The following is a 25,304-nucleotide window of genomic DNA, read 5'->3' as shown; positions in this document are numbered from 1 at the left end:
GCAATAGTCAAAGGCTTTGGCATAGTCAATAAAGCAGAAATAGATCTTTTTCTGGAACTCTCTTGCTTTTTCAATGATCCAGCGGATGTTGGCAATTTGATCTCTGGTTCCTCTGCCTTTTCTAAAACCAGCTTGAACATCTGGAAGTTCACGGTTCACATATTCATGTCTCTTAAGGGTCACTATACATCATTGCCTGATGCACAGTGTCTTTAAAACCATTGTTCCATGTATTTTGCCTAAATTTTTAGTAATTAAGGGTGTCTTATCACTCTAGCCTGCCCAGAATCGAAAGCATGACTTAATAAACTGGAAAATATATCTGAAGTACTAGAAGTCATTGAAAAGAGAGTAGGAGGTAGAAAATATAAAATAAGTTTAAACACTTAGAGAGTAAAGTGTCCAACATTTATTTAGTCAGAATTCTAGGAGATTATAATAGAATATGGGAGAGGCTGTATTTCATGATATAATAACTGATACTTTTCTAGGTATTATGGGAAACACAGAAATCCTCTGATTCAGAACGCACAGTGAATTACAGTAGCATGACAAAGCAATATAGATGAAAAGAAAATCCGTACCATTTTTATAGCAAGAAATAATACAAGATGCCTGTGTATAATTTTGAAGGATCTTAATAGAAAACATTTTATAACCTTATTAAGACATTAAGAAAGATCTAAATAAATGGAGTGAGGTATCAGTGCCAGGGTCCAGCCCCAGCAGGATCCAGGGGTACCCTCAGGATGACAACCTAGGCGAAAGGATAGCAAAGCAGAGATCAGGGCTTGATCTTCCTTGATAAACACAGAAAGCCAATAAAGCTCCTGGCGCAGAACTTGCTCTGTTCACGGAGGCCGCAGGCGCCCTCTTGGTGGGGTGAGGACGCAGGACGCCCCCTCCCTGGTGAAGATGCAGGGCGCCTTCCCGATCGGGTCTTAGAAGCCCAGGCAAAAAAGTGAACTCAGAGAGCCCTGTGCCCCAAGGAGTCATCCTGAAAGAAGAACAGAGAGAGAAAAGGAGGGAAAAGGAAAAAAAGAATGACACGGGGAGACAAGCTTCGGTGAGCGAGGCCCATAACTTTATTTTCAAAAGGAACTTTTATACCTTGACTTGTACATAGAGGGAAATGAAAGATGCAAAGTCATACAGAGTCAGCCCAAACATTACATCTGTTTTGTCTTTATCAAAACCAGGATTTTTTCTGCATACCTTTCCCATAAACAGTGTTGTGTACGATATCTTCTGGCCTTGGAGGCCTGTGGACATTTTATGACCCTTTTTTGATAAAGGCTGCTCAACCAGAAAACTTATTTTCCCTTGAAGTGTTTTTTTTCTTTATTTCTCCCAGCCTCAGAAAATACTAAATAAAGTTACATTCTCACGGAGCAAAGGTGCAGTGGGTCACAGCAAAGAAAGAACCAATTAGCTCAAAGGTCTGATGTGGTTAATTCCAAGGCTACTGCTTGTTTTTCTTACATTCCAACTATGTTAACTAATGCACTCCCAGGTGCACAGTGGATAAGGGATATGGGCACTTGGCAGCAAGCATTGGCCCAGTAATGAAGCCCTTTACCAGTACTATCTATTCTAATAATTTTTCATCCCTTAAAGGACTCTATGCTCATTAGGACTTTAGAATGTTTTGGCTGCCCTTGCCTTTCAAGGTTAGGGAGCTGTGAACAATCACATGTGTTAATTGCAAGAGTATGGATAAACCTGTCAGGCAAGCTAGAATGCCAACAGAGGGGTTTGAATTGAAACACTCCTATCATGCCCAGGAGACTTATTAACTAAAGCCCTAAGTTGATTTTTTCCAGAGAAAGGTGGTCGGGGATAGCCCCCTGTTAATGACAGAAGAGTTGGTGAAAGGCACAAAATAGTAAGACAGACAGATTCTGGTTTTGGGGTAGATGCTCGAGCAGATTCAGGGGGTCCCTTGAGTTCTGATCAGCCTTGCTCGTCAGATTTCTTCCACATGACCTTGACATGGGTGGGATCTCCCGTGGTGGCTCCTGGCATATCAGGTTTATTAAAAAGGTGACAGTTCATTAAAAAGTAACAGATATCATGTTTGTAAAAAAAAAAAAAATGTAAATCCTCCCCAAATTCATCTGTAGAGTTGATGTAGTTTCATCTGAAATCCCAAGAACATGATGTTGTGTGCGTGTGTGAAAATTGACAGTAGATTTAAAAATTTACATGGAAGCAGAGAGTAAGGAATCACAAAGAAATTTTAAAGAAGAATACACTGTGGAACTTGTCCTACTAGATATGAAGGGATTAAGGGACTAATTCTCAGGGATTAAAAGTGGAGAAGGAAATGGCAACCCACTCCAGTACTCTTGCCTGGAAAATCCCATGGACGGAGGAGCCTGGTAGGCTGCAGCCCATGGGGTCGTGAAGAGTTGGACACGACTGAGCGACTTCCCTTTCACTTTTCACTTTCATGCATTGGAGAAGGAAATGGCAACCCACCCCAGTGTTCTTGCCTGGAGAATCCCAGGGACGGGCGTGCCTGGTGGGCTGCCGTCTATGGGGTCACACAGAGTCGGACACGACTGAAGTGACTTAGTAGCAGCAGCAAGTGTGATAAGATCAGTAGAAAGCAAACCCACAAATTATGGAAATTTGATATATAGAGGACTCAGATCAACAGGATAGAGAATTATTCAGTAATACTGTTTCTGGGATGGGCTTCCTTGGTGGCTCAGCTGGTAAAGAATCCACCTGCAATGTGGGAGACCTGGGTTCGATCCCTGGGTTCAGAAGATCCCTTGGAGAAGGGAATGGCTACCCAGTCCAGTATTCTGGCCTGGAAGATTCCTTAGACTTGCAAAGAGTCGGACACACCTGAGCCACTTTCACTTCACTTGTTTCTGGGACAATTGACTTTATATATATGTATGTAAAAAAAGAATTGGATCCTACCTAAAATATATGCCAGACCCAAAAATCAGTTCAGGGTAACTTGCATCCTTGTGTTCAAGAAATCACTCTAAATTTTAAAGGAAAATACAAGAGAAAATCTATTTTACCTTAGCAGAATAATAATAGCATTTATATAGCATTTACTGTGTGTCAGGTAATTTTCTCAACATTTTATATATATTCATGTACATATAATTTTAATTCTCACAACAACTATAAGCAGTAAGTGCTAATATTATCCTTATTTCACAGATAAGGAAAGTGAGGCAGAGGGGAAGCTTGCCCAAGATCATACAGCTAGCAGGTATCTGATTCCAGAGTGTTTGCTCCTAAACAAGACACAAACAAGTTTATTCCTTTAAAGAAAACAGATGAATAGGACCACACTGATAGGAATATCTTTATCAGTTCAGTTCAGTTCAGTCGCTCGGTCGTGTCCGACTTTTTGCAACCCCATGAATCATAGCACTCCAGGCCTCCCTGACCATCACCAACTCCTGGAGTTTACCCAAACTCATGTCCATCAAGTCGGTGATGCCATCCAGCCATCTCATCCTCTGTCGTCCCCTTCTCCTCCTGCCCCCAATCCCTCCCAGCATCAGAGTCTTTTCCAACAAGTCTTCGCGTGAGGTGGCCAAAGTATTGGAGTTTCAGCTTTAGCATCAGTCCTTCTAATGAACACCCAGGACTGATGTCTTTTAGGATGGACTGGTTGGATCTCCTTGCAGTCCAGCGGGCTCTCAAGAGTCTTCTCCAACACCACAGTTCAAAAGCCATCAATTCTTCAGCACTCAGCAATATCTTTATCAAATAGCTATAAATTGAAAAGACAGCCACTAATTGAGAGAACAACTTGCTGTACATTTAATCTTAAAAAACGCAACAGAAGTTGTAAATAACTTCACGGTAGAAGAAATTATAAATGGTTAATATAAAAAGATGTTCTACCTCAAAAATAGAGGAAATGCCAGTTAAAACCAAAATAAAATCATTTCACATCTTTCAGGTCATCATAAATTAACAAGTTATAGCTAGTTTTATTAGTATGTGAAGCTTCTGGGAGTACCAGCTGGTACCTTTTTGAAGAATAATTTGGCATTGTTCTAGGTTGGCCAATAGATTACTCTTATTAGTCAACAAATCCATTGAACCCTGAATCAAAGTCAATAAACTATGGCCCCTAGACTAAATCTGGCCTCCAGTCTGTTTTTGCAAAATTTTTATTGAAACACAGCCATGCTCATTTGTTAATACATTGTCTACAGCTGTTTTTGTGTTATAGTAGAGTAGTGGCAATGGGCCATAAGGCTCACAAAACCTAAAATGTTTGCTCACTGACAGAAAATAGAAAACAATCTAGATGTCAGTTGTGAGGAAAATAGATAAAGAGTGGTAAGTCATACAATGGAGTGTTACAGAGCAGCAAAAATGAAAAACAGTAGGCACAACCATCAGCACGCATGCATCTTACAAATACGTTGAAGAGAGCGTGCAGGAGCTTCCTTGGTGGCTCAGTGGTAAAGAATCCACCTGCCATTGCAGGAGATACAGGTTTGATTTCTGATCTGGGAAGGTCACACATGCTGCAGAGCAGCTAAACCTGTGTGCCACAAGTATTTGAGCCTGTGCTGTAGAGCCCGGGAACCACAACTACTGAGCCCGTGTGCTGCAGCTACTAAACCCTGTTATGCCCTAGAGCCCACGCTCTGCAGCAAGAGAAGCCACTACAGAGAGAAGCCCGAGCACCTCAACTAGAGAGTAGCCCCTACTCTCCACAACTAGAGGAAAGCCCACACAGCAACAAAGACCCAGTACAGCCCAAAATAAATTATTTTTCAGAAGAAGAAAGAAAACATGCAGTATGATTCTTTTCATGTAGAGTTCCAAAACGTGCTCACATAAACTGTATGTTGTTTGGAGATTGATACAGATGTGGTGTGCTAAGACAAACAAGAAATGAGAAACACGAGACCCAAGATAGTTGTTACTGTGGGCAGGGGTTAAGGGATGTGATTGGAGACTGCTCACAGTAGTTTCAAAGGTTTGCGTAGTGTTTTTTAAGCCAGTGATTCATGTTTTTAATCTTTATACTGTATGTACTTTTGTTTGTAGTATAAGAATTCTGGAATTTTTAGTGCAGTTTTTTTTTTTCCTTCTCACTTCCCTATCCCACACATTACCATCCACAGCTGTTTAACTTCTTTTCCTGGTGTTTACCTCCCTGTTTCTAAATAACTGCTTGTGCTGTTTATGGATTTAAGATTATTGAGTGAGTCTCCAGGATGTTATTGATTGCTTAGCACTCCCCCTTTTTTCCCCATTTATGTTAACATAGTTTAATTAGATGTTTTACTGTCTTTAATAGTTATTGTTTATATTGTTAAGACTTCTCATGGTTTATGACTCAGCCAAGTGGGACAATATTACTCTTGCCTTTTTTCTTGTAGACCACTTTCCTAGAGTTATTCATCGCTTTTGTTTCATTTTGTGTTGTGTTACTTCTCTGTTTTTCATTTGCTATTTTTTATCAAGGACTTTATTTCTGCCACATGCCTTTCAATATTTTTTTTTTACACCTATCAGTTCTGGTCCTTTCCCCCCTAAAGACCTTCCTTCTTGAGCTTTCTATCTTCTTGCTTCATTATGGACTATGTCTCTCCATAGCTGTCCTCATAAGACTTTCCCTGTCTGCCCCTTCTTTGTTGAACCTCATGTTTTTTTCTTTCTTGGTTTGTTCCTTCTTCTGGCATAGTACCTTCTCCAGCAGTTTCCTGAAAAAGAACACATGGGAGGAAATTTTGTTGCTAGTCTATTTGTTTGAAAATGTCTTTATTCAGCTTTCAAATTTATGATTTGGCTTCGGCATATGGCATTCTCAATTGGAAAATTATTTTCACTAAAAATTTCGAATACTGTCTTTCAGTTTTCTTTGAGATGTCTGATGCTGTTCTGTTACCGAGTCTTTTGTACATGACATGTCTTTATTTCTGAAAAGTTTTAGGGTTTTCTCTCTTTATCTCCTGTTTTCATTTCTTTGGTAATTTACTATACTATTCTATTCTCTCTCTCTGAAACTATTATTAGTTGGTTTTAGACTTCCTAAAAAGATCTGATATTCTTATCCCTTCTTATTTTCTCTTTGACTTTTTTCTCACTTTCTGGGACATTGACTCAACTTTATCTTTTAGCCCTTCTATTGATTTTTAATGTACATTTGATTTTCTAGAAAGAGATAACTGATAGAGGAATAAAGAAGATGTGGTACATATATACAATGGAATATTACTCAGCCATTAAAAAGAATGAACTAATGCCATTTGCAACATCATTGGACGGACCTAGAGAGTGTCATACTAAGTAACGGGAATGCGCATATGAACATCCCAGTTATAGATTTGCAGCCAGTCTCCTTGTTCAGTTTTCCTTGTGGCCCTCCCCCACCACTTCATGGCTTCATGTGTTCAGCTTCAGTGTAAGTCAGCTGACCTCTCATTGGTATTCCTGACCGTGGTCATTGTAGGTCAGTGATTATCAACTGGGGTCAGTTCTGCCTCCTAAGAAATATTTGGCAGTACCTGGAGAATTTTGTCTGTCACAATTAAGGGGGAAAAGTGCTTCTTGAATCTAGTTAGCAGAGGGCAGAGAGAACTGCTAAACAACCTACAATACACAGGACAGCCCCCACAACAGAGAATTATTTAGTGTCAACATCATTAGTTCCTAAGTTCAGAAACTGCTTTAGATTGTATTTTTTTTCCACTCTGAACCACTATTCTGTTTTTTGTCTTTCACAATTTTTTTTTTTTCCTTCAGACTTTAAACTTTTTCCTTTGTATTCGGGTGTACCTGATTAACAGTGTTGTAGTCGTTTCAGGTGAGCAGGGAAAGGACTCAGTCATATATACACACGTATCCATTCTCTCCCAAATCCCCCTCCCGCCCAGGCTGGCACATAACATTGAGGAGAGTTCCATGTCTATACAGTAGGTCCTTGTTGGTTATCCATTTTGAATATAGCAATATGAACACGACCTTCCCAAACTCCCTAACTATCCCTTCACCCTGGCAACCATAAGTTTGTTTTCTAAGTCTGCGAGCCTCTTTCTGTTTTGTAAGTAAATTCATTTGTATCATTTCTTTTTAGATTCCACATATAAGGGATGTCATACAATATTTCTCCTTCTCTGTCTGACTTACTTAGTATGACACTCTCTAGGTCCATCCATGTTGTTGCAAATGGCATTAGTTCATTCTTTTTAATGGCTGAGTAATATTCCATTGTATATATGTCCCACATCTTTATTCCTCTGTCAGTGGGAATGTAGGTTGCTTCCCTGTCTTGGCTACTGTAAACAGTGCTGCAGTGAATATTCCTACAAGTTATTGCAGTCACCGGTTCCCCCTTGTTTTCTTTCTTATTCTCTTTGTCCTTAAGAGTATCTTATTTAACCTTGTTTACTGTCATTTTAGCACTGTTTCTAGAGGAAGAGGAGATAAAAATGTGTGCGGTCAGTCTGCCATCTTAACTGGCAGACTTAAATTTATCACTAGTATTTCTTGGTTTTGAGCTTTATAGATAGAATTTGTTTTTGAATATAAAATGAAATAGAAATCTAGGATTTGTTTTTATATAGAAAATGAAATAGAAATCTAGCTTATTTTTTGTCTCCAATGAGTGGCTGTCCCAACTCTAGTTTTTAAAGAGTTTATTCTTTTCCCACTTTCTTAAAATGCTACCTTTTTAAAATTTACATCAGGGATATGTTTACCTTGTCCACATGTGAAATTCATACTGTTTTAATTATAGTAGCTTTTAAATTTATTTTGATATCTCATAAAACAAGTCTAGCTGCATTCTTTTTCCCCCCAGTTTTTACTGTTTTTTTTCTTAACTTTCTTTTCCCCTAAATAAATTTAAGAATGAAATCTAAGTCACTTATCTAGTTTAAAAAGATTTTGTTAGGATTCTTACTGAAATTTCATGGAATTTACAATTATTTTAGGAAACTTTAATCCATTTCCAATACTGTGTTCCCCTTCTGAAAGATGGTGTGTCTACATCGTCAGGTTGTGTTTTGTGCTCTTGAGGAAAATGTTCACTTTCTTTATATAAGTCTTGTCCATTTTGTGTTGAGTTATAGTATTTTCTGTCCTGACTTTTCTTCAATTCAGTCCTATCTACTTTTTTTAGAAATTTTTTTATGCTGGTGTTTTCCCTTCCTGTTTCATTGCTGTTATGGACATATTCTTTTCTTCTTTTCTTGCCTTTCCTTTTATCTTTGATTTCAGTGATATTGAAGAGGAGAGATAAATTTGTTTACCTGCTCTTACATCTAGAACCTAAAGTATAAATACATTAAAACATGACTTTTAATGTATTTTTAAATAAATCCAATTTATTTCCTTAGTTTTCATCCAGAAATATTATTAAAGAGTGCTTAAGGAAAAGAAACTGAGACATATCCCTATTAATTTTTAAAATTATAGCTTGAAAACGAAAAATGTGAATTAAAGTCTAAAATATTTATAATGAAAGAAACAATGGAGTCTTTAGAGAAAAAAGCAAAATTCCAAGCTCAAAAACTTAGCCATGTGGCTGGTGACTCATCTCATCAGAAAACAGAGATGAACTCCCTTAGGTAAGTTTACTGAAGTTTTATTTCACTTCTGAGAATTAGCTTGTGACTATTTATGGTTTGTAACAGAGGTGTTTTGGGCTAAGTCTTTGAAAAGCAGTAATTCTCAAAGCTGCCCTTATGACAGAATGACCAGGGGAGCCTTTGTAAAGTATGGATTGAGGGACTGATCTCGGGAGGTTTTTATTTACTGTATGAATCTGGGTAGGTTTTGAGTACCTGTACTTTTAAAGACTCATAGATTAATATGGTTGAAGGCAAATTTTTGTATCTGCCTCCTTCAAACATCTCCCTAACAGATACAGACATACTTTGTCTTATTGTGCTTCAATTTATTGCTCTTTACCGATGTTGTGTTTTTTACAAATTGAAGGTTTTTGGCAGTCCTGTGTCAAGCCAGTTTATTGGTGACATATTTCCAACAGCATTTGGTCACTTTGTGTTTCTGTGTCACATTTTGGTAATTCTTTCAATATTTCAAACTCATTATATTTGTTATGATGATCTGTCTTCAGTGAGCTTTGACTATTACAGCAATTCACTGAAGGCCCAGACCATGGTTAGTATTTTTTAGAAATAAAGATTTTTTTAATTAAGGTATGTGCATTGTTTTTTCAGATGTAATGCACACTTAACAGACTACAGTATAATCTAAACACAGCTTCTTAAAAAATTTACTTATTTTTTAATGGCTTTGAATTTTAATTTTATTTCCTACTGAAGTATAGTTGATTTACAGTGTTGTGTTAGTTCCTGGTATACAGCAAAGTGATTCAGTGTACAGTAAAGTGATTTAGTATATATATACACATATATATTTCATATTCCTTTCTTTTATGGTTTATTATAAGATATTGAATATAGTTCTCTGTGCTATAGGGCCTTGTTGTTTATCTATTTTAAATATACTAGTTTTTATCTGCTAATCCCAAACTCCTAATTTATCCCTCCCCCTTTTCCTTTGGTAGCTATAGTTTTGTTTTCTATGTTTGTGAGTCTTAAACATAACTTTTATATGCCCTGAGAAACCAAAAATCCACATGACTCACTTTATTGCCATATTCTCTTTACTGGGGTAGTCTGGAGCCAAATCTACAATATCTCCAAGATATGCCTGTATTTCATATTATTGTGTTGGCCAAAAAGTTCCTTGGGGTTTTTCTGTGGTATCTTACGAAAACCCTAACCGTTTTGGTCAACCCAGTATTTGTACTCCATAGTGTGGAATTGCTAAAATTTTTGCTACCTGTGTCATTGTCATTGTTATTCTCATTCTTCTTTCAAAGAAATCTAAAATCAGAATATTTATACAGAGTCTAAAAGGTGATGTGTCTTAAAAAATGGTAAGGAGGTCAGTATGGCCCAGTTAGACTGTATCTACAGGTTGGACTCAGGTTATAAAGAACATAGTATGATAACTAAGAGTGAATGGATTTTACCATATAAACATGGAGAATAAACAGAAAATTTTAACCAAGGGAGTGACATGAATAACATGCCTGTTAGGAGGTGAACTATGGCAAAAATAGGGAAGGTGGATTTGGAGACTTAAGAGACTGATGGAGAACAGTGGAGACAATGTACCAGGAGTCAAACAGTGGCAATGAGCTTGGAGAACAGTGGCCAGATTTAGGAAACACTTGTTACACAAAATCAGAACAAACAATGTAGTAAGACCAAGAACTTGCTGTGTTTGTTTAATTAAGGAATACTATTTAGGAATAACTAAGGTGGAAACTTCTTTCTCCCCCTCTTGTTTCCTTGCAAGGCATTATGTACATTCTAAGATGGAAAGCAGCCTAAATGGAATGGCCTGTCTTATTCTGGTACATGTCTGTATTCAGAAGTTATTGTTGTTCAGTTGTGTCCAACTCCTTGCAGCCCCATGAACTGCATCACAGCAGTCTTCCCCGTCCTTCACTATCTCCCAGAGTTTACTCAAACTCAATGTCCATTGATTGGGTGATGCTATCCAACCATCTCATTCTCTGTCGCCCCCTTCTCCTCCTGCCCTCAATCTTTCCCAGCATCAGGGTCTTTTCCAGTGAGTCAGCTCTTTGCATCAGGTGGCCAAAATATTGGCACTTCAGCTTCAACATCAGTCATTCTAATGAATATTCAGGGTTGTTTTCCTTTAGAATTGACAGGTTGGATCTCCTTGCTGTCCAAAGGACTCTCAAGAGTCTTCTCCAACCGTTCAAAAGCATCAATTCCTGGGTGCTCAGCCCTCTTTATGGTCCCGCTCTCACATCTGTACATGACTACTGGGAAAACCATAGCTTTGACTCTACAGGCCTTTGTCAGCAAAGTGAAGTCTCTGCTTTTTAATACACTGTCTAGGTTTTTCATAGCTTTTCTTCCAGATATCAAGTGTCTTTTAATTTCATGGCTGCAGTCACCATCTGCAGTGATTTTTGGAGCCCAAGAAAAGAAAGTCTCTCACTGTTTTCATTGTTGCCTCATCTATTTGCCATGAAGTGATGGGACTGAATGCCATGATCTTCTTTTTTTTTTAATTTAATTTTATTTTTAAACTTTACAATATTGTATTGGTTTTGCCAAATATCGAAATGAATCCGCCACAGATATATGTGTGTTCCCCATCCTGAACCCTCCTCCCTCCTCCCTCCCCATACCATCCCTCTGGATCGTCCCAGTGCACCAGCCCCAAGCATCCAGTATCGTGCATCGAACCTGGACTGGAGACTCGTTCCATATATGATATTATACGTATTTCAATGCCATTCTCCCAAATCATCCCACCCTCTCCCTCTCCCACAGAGTCCAAAAGACTGTTCTATACATCAGTGTCTCTTCTGCTGTCTCGTATACAGGGTTATTGTTCCTATCTTTCTAAATTCCATATATATGCGTTAGTATACTGTATTGGTGTTTTTCTTTCTGGCTTACTTCACTCTGTATAATAGGCTCCAGTTTCATCCACCTCATTAGAACTGATTCAAATGTATTCTTTTTAATGGCTGAGTAATACTCCATTGTGTATATGTACCACAGCTTTCTTATTCATTCATCTGCTGATGGACATCTAGGTTGCTTCCATGTCCTGGCTATTATAAACAGTGCTGCGATGAACATTGGGGTACACGTGTCTCTTTACATTCTGGTTTCCTCAGTGTGTATGCCCAGCAGTGGGATTGCTGGACATGATCTTCTTTTTTGAATGTCAAGTTTTAAGCCAACTTTTTCACTCTGCTCTTTCACCTTTGTCAAGAGTCTCTTTAGTTCCTCTTCACTTTCTTCCATTAGGATGGTATCATCTGCATAGCTGAGGTTGTTGATATTTCTCCTGGCAATCTTGATTCCAACTTGTGAGTCATCTAGCCCAGCATTTCACATGATGTACTCTTTCTTTAAGTTAAATAAGTAGGGTGACAATATACAGCCTTGACGTACTCCTTTCCCAATTTTGAACCAGCCTCTTGTTCCATGTCCGGTTGTAACTGTTGGCTTCTTGACCTGCCTACAGATTTCTCAGAAGACAGGTAAGATGGTCTGGTATTCGGAATATTCAGAATAGGAAGCAAAATTAAAAGCTCACTGGTCAGGATGGTCAGAATCTTGAAGTATGAGGCCATTCTATAAAAACAGGACTTTGCCTTGACTACTGGAAATAAGTTTTAAGAGAAAGAGAGTTGATGATAGAAAACTGAGAAAAGCTTTAAAACTACAAGGAAGCCTCTAGAAAAATTACATACAATTAATTTTATTTTTACACTATATTATTTTTTAGGAAGGTGGAATGTTTTGAAGAGAAGACTAATAAATATAATATAATGCCATTGATTATACTGAAAGAGCTTTAAAATAAGAAATTAAAGAAGCTTTTAAAATAAGCAAACTGTTTTTTAAGATCTTTCATTTTTTAAAAGTTATTTCTACCAGAAATAAAGAATCCCATTTGTTATTGTCCACTGACTCTTTAGGCTAGTAAATGAGCAACTACAGCGGTCACTTGAGGATTATCAGCACCGACTTAACATGAAAAGAAGTGAACTTGAATCAGCCCAAGCACAAGTTAAAATACTGGAGGAAAAAATAGGTAAGTGTTCTTAAATTTTGTTTTTGCTGATCCTAATTTACTTTGTCTAAGAAACCTTTCTTTTCATTTATAGGTAAACTACACCTCAGGATGACTTCACAGAATGAAGAGGCTCATGTAATGAAAAAGACCATTGGTGTTATTGATAAAGAAAAAGACATCCTTCAGGAGACTGTGGATGAGAAGACAGAAAAGATTGCAAACTTGCATGAAAACCTAGCTAGTAAAGTATGGGACTATTAAGTAATATTATCTGCTATCTGAACAGAAAATCTTATTCTGTTTCATATATGCAGTTTTTTTTAATTGAAGGATAATTGCTTTACAAGATATACAGTTTTTATTTCATAAGAACCATGTGTGAGTTCCCAAGACCCAGAGCCATCTCTTCTGATATGTTTAAATTTCATTTTATCCCAATAATTTGAATTTTTAAAAGTTCTATTTCTAGAATACAATTTTATCATATATGATTACAGCAAACTCAAGGAACAATTCAGATTCTTAGAGTGGGTAGAAATATGCCAATATGTGAAATATATTTGGTACATGGAAATATCTTTACTTAGAGCCTTCTTTTATAACATGTTATGTGATTGAATTTAAACTATATAAATGTGATAAATTTTAGAATTCAACTGGAGATACTTCTATATGAATGGTTTAGAATCTGATATATTTTTATAATTTCTGTAGGAAAAAACTATTACTCAGATGAAGATAACAGTCTCAGAGTATGAATCTTCTCTGAAGTAAGTAACTGATGGAATGGCATCCAGCTTTTTAAGAAATTTTCAGTGAATGCAGCATTATCTGTTTGGATAGCAGTCTGGCAATAGGAAAATTTCTTTTTTCACTTTTCCTATTTTTGTCAGTGGAAGTTATCGTTTTCTCAATCTCCTGCATAGACATTGTTATCCTCTAACTTTCTCCCTTCCTCTGTCATCGGCATCTAAACAATTATGTCTTATTAATTTTTCCTTTACACACCTACTTACTCCTTATTTCTACGGCAGTTATCCTGTGCAGGCCCTAATCATCAAAACTTAGATTACCTCAGCAGCTAGTACTGAATTTATTCCACATCTAAACCTTTTTAAGTATGGTTGCAAGATTTTACATTTTGTGTCTGGTCTCTCTACTTCAAGAAAAAAAGCACTAATTGTATTTCTTTTATATACCCTTACATATTATATGGGCCTCCCTGGTGGCTCAGCAGTAAAGAATCTGCCTGCAATGCAGGAGACATAGGTTCAATCCATGGGTTGGGAAAGTGCCTTAGAGAAATAAATGGCATCCCACTCCAATATTCATGCCTGGAGAATCCCATGGACAGAGAAGCCTGGCAGGCTATAGTCCATAAGGTCACAAAAAGTCAGACATGACTCAGCAACATATTATATAATAGTAGGGACTTAAAACATTTAAATAAATATTTACCAATTGAATCATTTATGTTCTAACACTTGAAAATCTTCTGTTTTTACTTTGATTTTATAATAATAAATGTATTTTAAGACTTTATTTTCACATAATGATTGGTAGAGATCTAAAATGTCTTCTTCACCTAATTAATCAGTGTCTTAATTCAGTAGTTGTCATTTCTTTTTCTGTTTTATTGAAGTATAGTTGATTTACAGTGTTGTGTTAATTTCTGCTCTACAGGAAAGTAATTCAGTTATATGTATATATTCTTTATCATATTCTTTTCCATTATGGTTTACTATAGGATAATGAATGTAGTTCCCTGTGTTACACAGTAGGATCTTGTTGTTTATCCATTCTCTATACATTCATTTGCAACTGTTAATCCCAAACTCCCAGTCCTTCCCTTCCCTACCTCCTCCCACTTAGCAACTACAAGTCTGTTCTCCATGTCTGTGAGTCTGTTTCTTTCATAAATATGTTCATTTGTGTCATACTTTAGATTCCACATGGAGGTGATATCAATTTGTCCTTTTCTTTCTGAATTATTTCACTTCGCATCTCATAATCTCCAGGTCCATCCATGTTGCTGCAAATGGCGTTATTTCATTTTTTAAATTGCTGAGTAATATTCTAGTGTGTGTATATATACATGTATATACCACATGTTTTTTATCTGTTCATCTGTCTGTGGACAGTTAGGTTGCTTCCATGTCTTGGCTGCTGTAAATAGTACTGCTTTGAACATAGAGATGCATGTATCTTTTCAAATTATACTTTTGTCTGGGTATATGCCCAGGAGTAAGATTGCTGGATCATGCGATAACTCTTTAGCTTTTTTGAGGAACCGCCATACTATTCAGTAGTGGTTGTACCAGTTTACATTCCCAACAGCAGTGTAAGAGAATTCCCTTTTCTCCACACACTCTCCACTTTTATTATTTGTAGACTTTTTAATGATGGCCAATTCTGACTGGTATGAGGTGGTACTTCATTTTAGTTTTGATTTGCATTGCTCTAATAATTACTGATGTTGAGCCTCTTTTCGTGTGCCTATTGGTCAGCTGTACTTCTTTGGAGAAATGTCTATTTAGGTTTTCTGCCCATTTTTCGATTGGATTGCTTGATTTTTTTTGTTGTTATTGAGTTGTATGAGCTGTTTGTAGATTTTGGAAATTATGCGCTTATCAGTTGTATCATTTGCAAATATTTTATCCCAATCCATAGGTTGCATAGTTGTAATTTCTTGCATTCTTAGTATATTTAATTCAGAGTAAAATAGTTTCCTTTTAAATAAACTAAATTTTCCAAAAAGCTTTCTTTATTATTGCTACCCCACTCACGTAACAGCCACCTAAAGGAAACATTGATTAATCGGGACCGTGAGATAAGCAGCCTCCGGCGCCAGCTTGATGCGGCTCACAAAGAACTTGATGAAGTAGGAAGATCTAAAGAAATGTCTTTTAAGGAAAACAGAAGATTACAGGATGATCTGGCTACAATGGCAAGAGAAAACCAGGTATGAGCACAGTACATAAACTTTGATAGTTTCATAATATGCAGTTTTACAATATATTCAATGTTTGCTAAATTTTAAAGCTCTAAATATTTTGTCCTCTAAATTTTAATTATATAAATATGAGCAACAAAAGAAATAACTCTTTAAGGAGAATATTGTTTATAAAGGTATTTTAAAATGTGGCTTAGAATACTTCTGTATATTATAGCAGTAATAAACCATCAGACACCATTGTAGGCTGTGTTGCAAGGAATCCTGAAGCTGGGAGCGTGGTGTTCTCTGTGGCAGAAATCTTTGTCAGTCTACTGCATGAGGACCCCAGTATCACTCCCAAGGCAAAGTTGCTGTGTTTTAAAGACCCATGGTAGATTTTAATTATTTGTACTTACTTCCAGTGGCTTAGAGATTACCTACCTACAAGCTAATTAATGAATATTTTAGAATGGCAAATACTGAAAGGTATTGGCTTTGTTTGTACTAGGTTTTTAAAGGATCATACCAAGAAAACCAGTGATTTTCTTATTTTAAATATTTTACATTTTTTGAATTACTCATTATAGAGCACATTGCTGATATATAAATTTTTAAAAATATTAATTCCTAAGCCCTTAGTTTAAGTACCAGATATGTGGTCAGTTATATTGTGGGAGATATATGGTAATAATTGGTTAAAAAGTCAAGATCAGTCAAAAAAACATGTGAAAATAATACTTAGGAACAGTTTTCCTTTTTTCCTACTCTCTCTTAGTCCCCAAATTCAGAAAGAGCTGTTTGAACATAAGTAGAACTCATTAGGTGCTACATTCATTCTATATTGTCTTCAATTTTCTGATTTATAGCAAATTTCATTGGAATTAGAAGCAGCAGTGCAAGAAAAAGAAGAAATGAAGAGTAGAGTTCATAATTACATAACTGAAGTGTCACGATGGGAGAGCTTAATGGCTGCTAAGGTGAAAAAAGCATTGGTTAGGTTGAATTTAAGACTGATTTTGTTTTAACTTTTTCATGTTTCTTTATTCTGCCTCCTCTATTAGATATTAACATATGAAAGTGGAGATCTTGCCTGTTGTCCTTGTATATTTTCTTACATGTCTTATTTAGTATAGTATCTGCACAGATGGCTTATGCTTCCTAAATTAAAGCAAAATCCCAATGTGTTGTATGTTTATGACATAGGTTTTCAGTGAGTGACCATTACTAATTTAGAAACAATTTAACTGTGATTAAACCAGGAAAAAGAAAATCAAGATTTGTTAGATAGATTTCAGATGCTTCATAACCGCGCTGAAGACTGGGAAGTCAAAGCCCATCAAGCTGAGGGAGAAAGCAGCTCAGTTCGACTGGAACTTCTTTCTATAGACACAGAGAGGAGACACCTTCGAGAGAGAGTGGAGCTGCTAGAAAAAGAAATTCAGGAGGTAATATATATATATATATAATATTTTTCTTGTACAGACATAATTTAGTAAAACAGAAAACATTCAAAGGCACTTTATCAAAATGATGTTTAAACATTGGTAGAATCAAATTGAATGGTAATATTTCGTCATTAATTCTGATAATTTGCTTGAGAGTTCCATTACTTTTCTATTGTAGTAAAATACACATAACATCAAATTTACCATTTTAAGTGTACCACCGTCCTTCTTCAGAACATTTTCATCTTCTCCACCTAAACTCTGTACCCATTGAATACTCACTCCCCCCAGCCACTGACAACCACTGTTCTACTTTCCTTTGAATTTGGCTATTTCATTTAGCCCTAAGGTTCACTTAAATTTTAAGGTTCACCCATGTTGTGGCATGTGTCAGAATTTCATTTCTTTTTAAGGCTGAATAATATCCCATTTTTTGTATATACCACATTTTGTTTATCCATTTATTTGTCAATGAACATTTGGTTTATTTCCATCTTTGGCTATTGAGAATAATGCTGCTATGAACACAGGCATACAATATCTATTCAGGTCTTTGGTTCCTGTTCTTTAAGATATACCTAGACATTGAATTACTAGATCATAGTATGATTTTGTGTTTAATTTTTTTGTGCAACTGCCATACAGTTTTTCACAGGGTCTGCACCATTTTACATTTCTACCTGCAGTGTTAGGGTTCTAGTTTCTCCACATCTTTGCCAATGCTTGTTTTTTCTGTTTGTGTGTGTGTGGTTTGTTTGTTTTTAATAATAGCCTTCCCAATGGGAGTGAAGTAGTATTTCATTTTGGTTTTGACTTGTATTTTCTTGATGATTAGTGATGTTGAGCATATTTTTTGTGCTAATTGGCCATTTGTATATTTTTTTTAAGAAATGTCTATTTAAATCCTTTGCCTATTTTTTTAAATCAAGCTGTTTTTGTTGTTGAGTTTTAGGAGTTGTTTTTATATTCTAAATATTTGTCCTGTATTAGATATGTGACTTGTGAATATTTTCTCCCATCTAGTGTCTTACCTTGTCACTCAGTCTTATCCTTAATGCAGAGAAGTTTTAAATTTTGATGAAGTCCAATTTATTTGTTTCTTTTTGCCTGTATTTTTGGTGTCATATCTAAGAAATCATTGCTAAATCCAACATCACAAAGCTTTTTCCTTTTTTTTTCCTATGAGTTTTCTAGTTTCAGCTCTTATGTTGAGGTCTTTGGTCCATTTTGAGTTAATTTTTATATATGAAATAAGATAAGGCTCCAATTTCATTCTTTTGCATGTGGATTTAAACAAACTTTTCCCATAGAGTCTAATAAAAATCTCTTAATAAAATTTTGAGTTGAGTTAAAATATAGGAATCCTTAGTAAGTTAGATTGATGTAGAACTGTTGGTTATTGGTTCTCCTTTCATTTTGTTGGTGGAGTATTTTAGCTGATCTTCATTTTTCAGAAGAAAGCATTGATTACTCATAGTGTGTAGAATTATGCACCGCCTCCCACAAACACCAAATATATTTAGTTCCTAGCTCTGAGAACCTGTGAACGTGACTGTGCAGATATAATCAAGTTAAAATGAGGTCCTGCTGGGTAGGGTGGACCCTAATCTGGTAACTGGTGTCCTTATAAAATAACAGCGATTCAGATACAGGAGGCCCAGTGGAGAATGCCACATGAAGACAGAGGCAGAGATTGAAATGAAGTGTCTACCAACGCAAGGAACCCCACAGATTGCCAGCAGTCACCGAAGCTGGAGAGAGGCATGGAACAGAGTCTCCCACAGAACCTCTAGAAGGAACCAATCCTGCTGACAACCTAGATTTCAGACATGAGGCCCCAGAACTGGGAGGGAATGCGTTTCTCTGTTTTAAGCTAGCTAGTTTGTGGTAATTTGTTATGGCAGCATTAGGAAACAAATACAGACGTTGGTACCAGGAAGTGGGATGCTGCTGTAACAAACCTAAAAAGGGTCTTTGGAATTGGGTAACGGATACATTCTGGAAGGGTTCTGAGAGCCTGATAGAAAAGCCTTGATTACCTTGAAGAGACTGTTGGTAGAAAGGTAGACATTAAAAGTGAGGCCTCAGAAAGAACAGGAAAGCTATAGAGATAACTTCTATTATTTACAAAATACGTAAATCATTATGAATGGAAGTTGTCCAGAAATAAGAATGTTTCTTCCACTGCGGTCTCAGATGCACTGGAGGAACATGTTTTTGGATGCTGGAGGAAAGGTGATTCTTAGAAAATGGCAGAGGACTTGGCTGAAGTATGGTGTGCTCTTAGGAAAGTAGAACTTAAAAGTGATGAACTTGGATATTTGGTTGAGGAAATTTCCAAGTGAAGTGTGAAAGATGCAGCCTGATTTTTCCTGCTGTTTGTAGTAAGATGTGAAGGAAAGAGACAAATTGAGGAAGGAATTGCTAAGCAAGAGAGGAACCGGGACTTAAGGATTTGGAAAAGTTCTAGCCTGTACAGTTAGGGTGTTCTGGAGGCAGGAAAGAGACTGTGGCTAGACAACCTCTTGGTGAAGCAATTAGGTGAGTAACCCATAGATCCAGGCAGTCACCTCAGCAGAAACACTGCCAGCTTGGGCTGAAAGGGACAGAAATAGGATGATTGAAAGGAAGGCTGAACTCCTTGGATCTTACAAGCAGAAAACAGGTCAGTAGAGTTCCAGAGAATAGCAAGGAGAAAGAAGAAAGCCTTCCTCAGTAATCAGTGCAAAGAAATGGACGAAAACAATAGAATGGGAAAGACTAGAGATCTCTTCAAGAAAATTAGAGATACCAAGGGAACATTTCATGCAAAGATGGGCTCAATAAAGAACAAATGGTATGGACCTAACAGAAGCAGAAGATATTAAGAAGAGGTGGCAAGAACACACAGAAGAACTATACAAAAAAGATCTTCACAACCCAGATAATGACATCGTGTGATCACTCACCTAGAGCCAGACATCCTGGAATGTGAAAGTCAAGTGGGCCTTAGGAAGCATGACTACGAACAAAGCTAGTAGAGGTGATGGAATTCCAGTTGAGCTCTTTCAAATCTTGAAAGATGATGCTGTGAAAGTGCTGCACGCAATATGTCAGCAAATATGGAAAACTCGGCAGTGGCCACAGGACTGGAGAAGGTCAGTTTTCATTCCAATACCAAAGAAAGGCAATGCCAAAGAATGCTCAAACTACTGCACAATTGCACTCATCTCATATGCTCCAAGCCAAGCTTCAGCAGTATGTTATAGAACTGGACATGGAACAGCAGACTGGTTCCAAGTAGGAAAAGGAGTACGTCAAGGCTGTATACTGTCACCGTGCTTATTTAACTGATACGCAGAGTACATCATGAGAAATGCTGGGCTGGATGAAGCACAAGCTCGAATCAAGATTGCTGGGAGGAATACCAGTAACCTCAGATACACAGATGATACCACCCTTATGGCAGAAGTGTAGAAGAACTAAGAGCCTCTTGATGAAAGTGAAAGAGGGAAGTGAAAAAGTTGGCTTAAAACTCAACATTCAGAAAACTTAAGATCATGGCATCTGGTCCCATCACTTCATGGCAAGTAGATGTGGAAACAGTGGCAGGCTATTTTCGGGGGCCCCAGAATCACTGCAGTTGGTGACTGCAGCCATGAAATTAAAAGGTGCTTACTCCTTGGAAGGAAAGTTATGACCAACCTAGACAGCATATTAAAAAGCAGAGAGATTACTTTGCCAACAAAGGTCCATCTAGTCAAGGGTATGGTTTTTCCAGTAGTCATGTATGGATGTGAGAGTTGGACTCTAAAGAAACCTGAGTGCCGAAGAATTGATGCTTTTGAACTGTGGTGTTGGAGAAGACTCTTGAGAGTCCCTTGGACTGCAGGGAGGTCCAACCAGTCCATCCTAAAGGAGATCATTCCTTGGGTGTTAAGACTGATGTTGAAGCTGAAGCTCCAGTACTTTGGCCACCTGATGCAAAGAGCTGACTCATTTGAAAAGACCCTGATGCTGGGAAAGATTGAAGGCAGGAGGAGAAGGGGTTGACAGAGGATGAGATGGTTGGATGGCATCATCGACTCAATGGACGTCAGTTTTGGGTAAACTCTGGGAGTTGGTGATGGACATGGAGGCCTGGCATGCTGCAGTCCATGGGGTCGCAAAGAGTCAGACACGACTGAGCAACTGAACTGAACTAAGAGTTAAAAACCTCTGATCTTCAGGAAAAGGGAAGAATAACTCTGAGAGTGACTGGGAGACCAGCAGGGCTGCTCAAAAGCTGGTGGTGCTGTTGCATTACCACAGGCCCAGACGGCATAGGCCCAGGGGACTGGACTCTTCCCTCCTTGACTCCATAAGGCAGCACCACTGCCACTGTGGCCAAGAGGTGTGGCTGCCCTCGCAGGCCCAAAGGAGAGAGCATCAAGGTAGAGATCATTAATTTTAGAACCTTGAAATCTAATGAAATTTGCCCTGCTTGAGTGTCACCTTACTCTACACCTACTTACTCCTTCAATTCCTTCCTTTTTCTCCCTTTCATAATAAGACTATTTTATTTCTTCTCCACCATTGTATTTTAGAGGGAGGTAGTTTGTTTTCTAACATCACAGATCATGGAGGGAGAGGAATTTTGCCCCAGGATGGACCATTCCCAGAATCCTACCGTTCTGATTTAGGTCAGATTTTGGACTTAAGAGTTGATGCTAGAAATATTGGGATAGAATGAATGTATTTTGCACATGGGAAGGACTTGTGAATTTGGGGGAGCCAGAGAGTTGCTAGAATTATGTCCCCCCCACCCCACCAAATATATTAAAATCTAACCACCAGTACCTGTGAAATTTGACCTTTTTGGAAATAGCACCTTTGCAGATGTAGTCAATTTGAGATGAGGCCATACTGGACTAGGTCAGGCCATAACCCAATGACTGGTATCCTTATGAGACAAGAGAAGTCTGGACACAGAATACACGAGGGAGAGTGCCAATTGAAGATGAAGGCAGAGATCGGAGTGCTGTGTCTGCAGGCAAGGAACACTGAGGATTGGCAGCAGTCATAGGAGTTTGGAGAGAGGCTTGGAACAGATTGTTCCTCAGAACCTCCAGAGGAAGCCAATTCTGCCGACATCTGAATCAGACTTGTACCCTCCAAAATTGTGTGGCAATAAATTTCTGTTGTTTTAAGCCCTCCAGTAATTTTGTAGCAGTCCTAGGCCTCTAATACACTATTTCTATGTTTTTCTGTTATGAGTATGTAACTAAAGGAATGTTTCTCAACCTCCTAATTCTCAGAAGTTGTTCTTTAGCTCTTCTGTTCTTTGTCATTGTTCATGTCTTATGTGGTACATGAAATTGCCTTATGTATATTTGGGGAAATTTTGACTACTTCATTAATATTTGGAAAATCCAAATATTTTTCTGCAACTGTTGAAATGTATTAAAACTTCACATCACTGCATTAGATTTTTAATGTTGGTGATTTCAGTAAATACTGTGTAATAATTTAATTTTCAAATGTGGAATTCTTCCTAAACTCTAGAAGTAGAGCTTTATATTTATTTGTATTTATTACTCATTTTAATAATTTCTAATTTATTTATTACTCCATTTTAAATATGGATCATCCTAGGAAAAAGGGTCTTATAAGTATTTCAAATTTTGCTCATTATTTCAGTTATTAAACTCATAAAATTGTATACTATTATTAGCTTAAATTTAATTATGACTTTTGGTATGTAATTTTAAAGCAAACTCCAGTTTTGAAATTCAAAATTTAACTCAAGGCAGTTGAGGAGTGGTAAGTATATATATTTTTGATGTGTTCAGTTCAGTCACTCAGTCGTATCCGACTCTTTGTGACCCCATAGACTGCAGCACGTCAGGCCTCCCTGTCTATCACCAACTCCCAGCCTACTCAAACTCATGTCCATTGAGTTGGTGATGCATTCCAACCATTTCATTCTCTGTCATCCCCTTCTCCTCCCTCCTTCAATCTTTCCCAGCATCAGGGGCTTTTCAAATGAGTCAGTTTTTCACATCAGGTGGCCAAAATATTGGAGTTTCAGCTTCAGCATCAGTCCTTGCAATGAATATTCAGGATTGATCTCCTTTAGGATGGACTGGTTGGATCTCCTTGCAGTCCAGGGGACTCAAGTGTCTTCTCCAACACCACAGTTCAAAAGCATCAATTTTTCGGCGCTCAGCCTTCTTTATAGCCCAACTCTTACATCTATACATGAATCCTGGAAAAACCATAGCTTTGACTAGATGGACCTTTGTTGGCAAAGTAATGTCTCTGCTTTTTAACATGCTGTCTAGATGGTCATAACTTTTCTTCCAAGAGGCAAGCATCTTTTAATTTCATGGCTGCAGTCACCATCTGCAGTGAATTTGGAGCCCAAAAAAATGAAGTCTGTCACAGCTTCCGTTGTTTCCCCATCTATTTGCCATGAAGTGATGGGACCAGATGCCATGATTTTAGTTTTCTGAATGTTGAGTTTTAAGCCAACTTTTTCACTCTCCTCTTTCACTTTCATCATTGTTTTAACAAAGGGAGTTTATAAAGGAAAAATTTAACTTAAACAATCCCTATGTTCACAATCCTAAAACAATAATTTTCATCTTTGCATCTTCTATATATATATGAGATAGTTACCATGATTAATAATTATGCATGACTTATTTTTTAAGCTTTATATAGGCCATCTTTAAATAGCAGAGAACTTCTTGAGTGTATCTTAAAATTGTAAAATTTTTTAAATTGCAAAAATTGGCTCTTATAGTTTTATAAAATGACATTGTAGCTATACAGATTCAAACCTTTGAAAGTATTGGGTTACTTTAATTTCATACTGATTTCTTTTTCTATTTTCAGCACATGAATGCACATCATGCTTATGAATCTCAGATCTCATCAATGGCAAAAGCTATCTCTAGATTAGAAGAAGAGCTGAGACACCAAGAAGATGAGAAAGCAGCAGTGTTAAATGATTTATCATCTCTTAGAGAACTTTGCATTAAGCTTGATTCAGGCAAAGATATTATGACCCAACAATTGAATTCCAAAAATCTTGAATTTGAGAGGGTGAGAACTTAAAAAGATTGTCTTGTAGCACACTATTTTATTTAGCCCTACTCTGATTGTTTTACTTTACCATTCACTACCCAATATATTTCTTCCCCTGTAGAGCAGTGACTTCTGACTACAGGATTTTGACAACTAGATTTGACTATTAGATTCATTGCCAAGATTTCTTTGGCAAATATGATAATGAAGTTAGGTGCTATTTTGAAGCAGATGGGTACTTAGAACATGAGTCTTCTAATTATAGAATAGGAACATATCCCAATGTATTTTCTGTTTAAGACTTATGTGAAGAATTGAGCAGCTTATTCCTCCCTAAGTGGAATATTTTTCCTGATAAAAATTTTACTCTAATTTGAAAGTCGAGTAAGCTGAAACTTTGCATTCCTAAACTGAAGCGTTAAACAACCCAATGTGTATTCTTAAACATGAGTGTTTCCAGTTTTCACTCATTTAGTAGTAACTTTATTTTCAGAGACAGAGAAGCTTCAAAACTGGTTTGGCTATGTAATGAGAATATATATATTTAATAAACCAGAAGGGCCTCCTGGCTGATAAAATGGTCACATTTTAGAGTTTTATGTTAATTACCCTTTCTTGACAAAATAATGCAAAAGAAAATTATTTGAGGGTTGGAATAGGTCTTATGGTCAAAATAAATCCTAACTAAAAATAACAAAGATTATTGTGAAAATAAGATGTTTTTATTATACTTAAAAAAGGATTTTAGAATCTTCAGTCAGTGCTCAGAATAAAGCAACTGATGTGTGTATAGCTCTCCAGAAAGTATTTCAGAATAAGTCTAAAATTGTACTGAGGTAATCTTACTTTGTTTTTGTAGGTTACAATGGAATTAGAAAATATAAAATCAGAGTCAGAGCTGTTAAAAAAACAACTGTTGAGTGAGAGACATACAATTAAAAACCTTGAATCATTGTTGGCTACAAATAGAGATAAAGAATTTCATTCCCACTTAACTTCCCATGAGAAGGATACAGAAATTCAGATACTTAAAGAGAAGTTGACCCTTTCAGAAAGCAAACTGTAAGTGTCATAATTCAACTTATGTGAAGGAAATAGTCTGTCACAAATAATTTTTCAATATGAGTAGTTTTTTGTAGACTTGTAACATAAAAAAAATGATAGAAAAATACTGGAGGAACAAAAAAAAATTTTTTTTCAATTTTTGGGGAGAAGAGGATGGGAGTTGGAACAGTGGTAACAAACCAAAATATTTTGCTTAT

At 37.0% G+C, this 25,304-nt stretch overlaps 1 protein-coding gene across 1 annotated transcript in view; it reads left to right on the top strand.

Annotated features, from left to right (window-relative positions):
* Positions 1 to 25,304, top strand: part of CEP135 (centrosomal protein 135kDa) — a 72,636-nt gene that overhangs the window by 37,838 nt on the left and 9,494 nt on the right. The window contains exons 14-22 of the mRNA XM_010859665.1: positions 8,422 to 8,573; positions 12,515 to 12,630; positions 12,704 to 12,858; positions 13,327 to 13,382; positions 15,406 to 15,574; positions 16,414 to 16,524; positions 16,807 to 16,992; positions 23,851 to 24,060; positions 24,902 to 25,104. Of these exons, the coding sequence (XP_010857967.1) occupies positions 8,422 to 8,573; positions 12,515 to 12,630; positions 12,704 to 12,858; positions 13,327 to 13,382; positions 15,406 to 15,574; positions 16,414 to 16,524; positions 16,807 to 16,992; positions 23,851 to 24,060; positions 24,902 to 25,104 (1,358 nt within the window). The remainder of the gene's footprint in view (positions 1 to 8,421; positions 8,574 to 12,514; positions 12,631 to 12,703; positions 12,859 to 13,326; positions 13,383 to 15,405; positions 15,575 to 16,413; positions 16,525 to 16,806; positions 16,993 to 23,850; positions 24,061 to 24,901; positions 25,105 to 25,304) is intronic.

Source organism: Bison bison, unplaced genomic scaffold (assembly GCF_000754665.1).
Source record: "Bison bison bison isolate TAMUID 2011002044 unplaced genomic scaffold, Bison_UMD1.0 scf7180017864458, whole genome shotgun sequence".
Taxonomy (NCBI): domain Eukaryota; kingdom Metazoa; phylum Chordata; class Mammalia; order Artiodactyla; family Bovidae; genus Bison; species Bison bison.
Note: the sequence above shows the minus strand (reverse complement) of the source record. Positions and strands in the feature narration are given on the sequence as shown.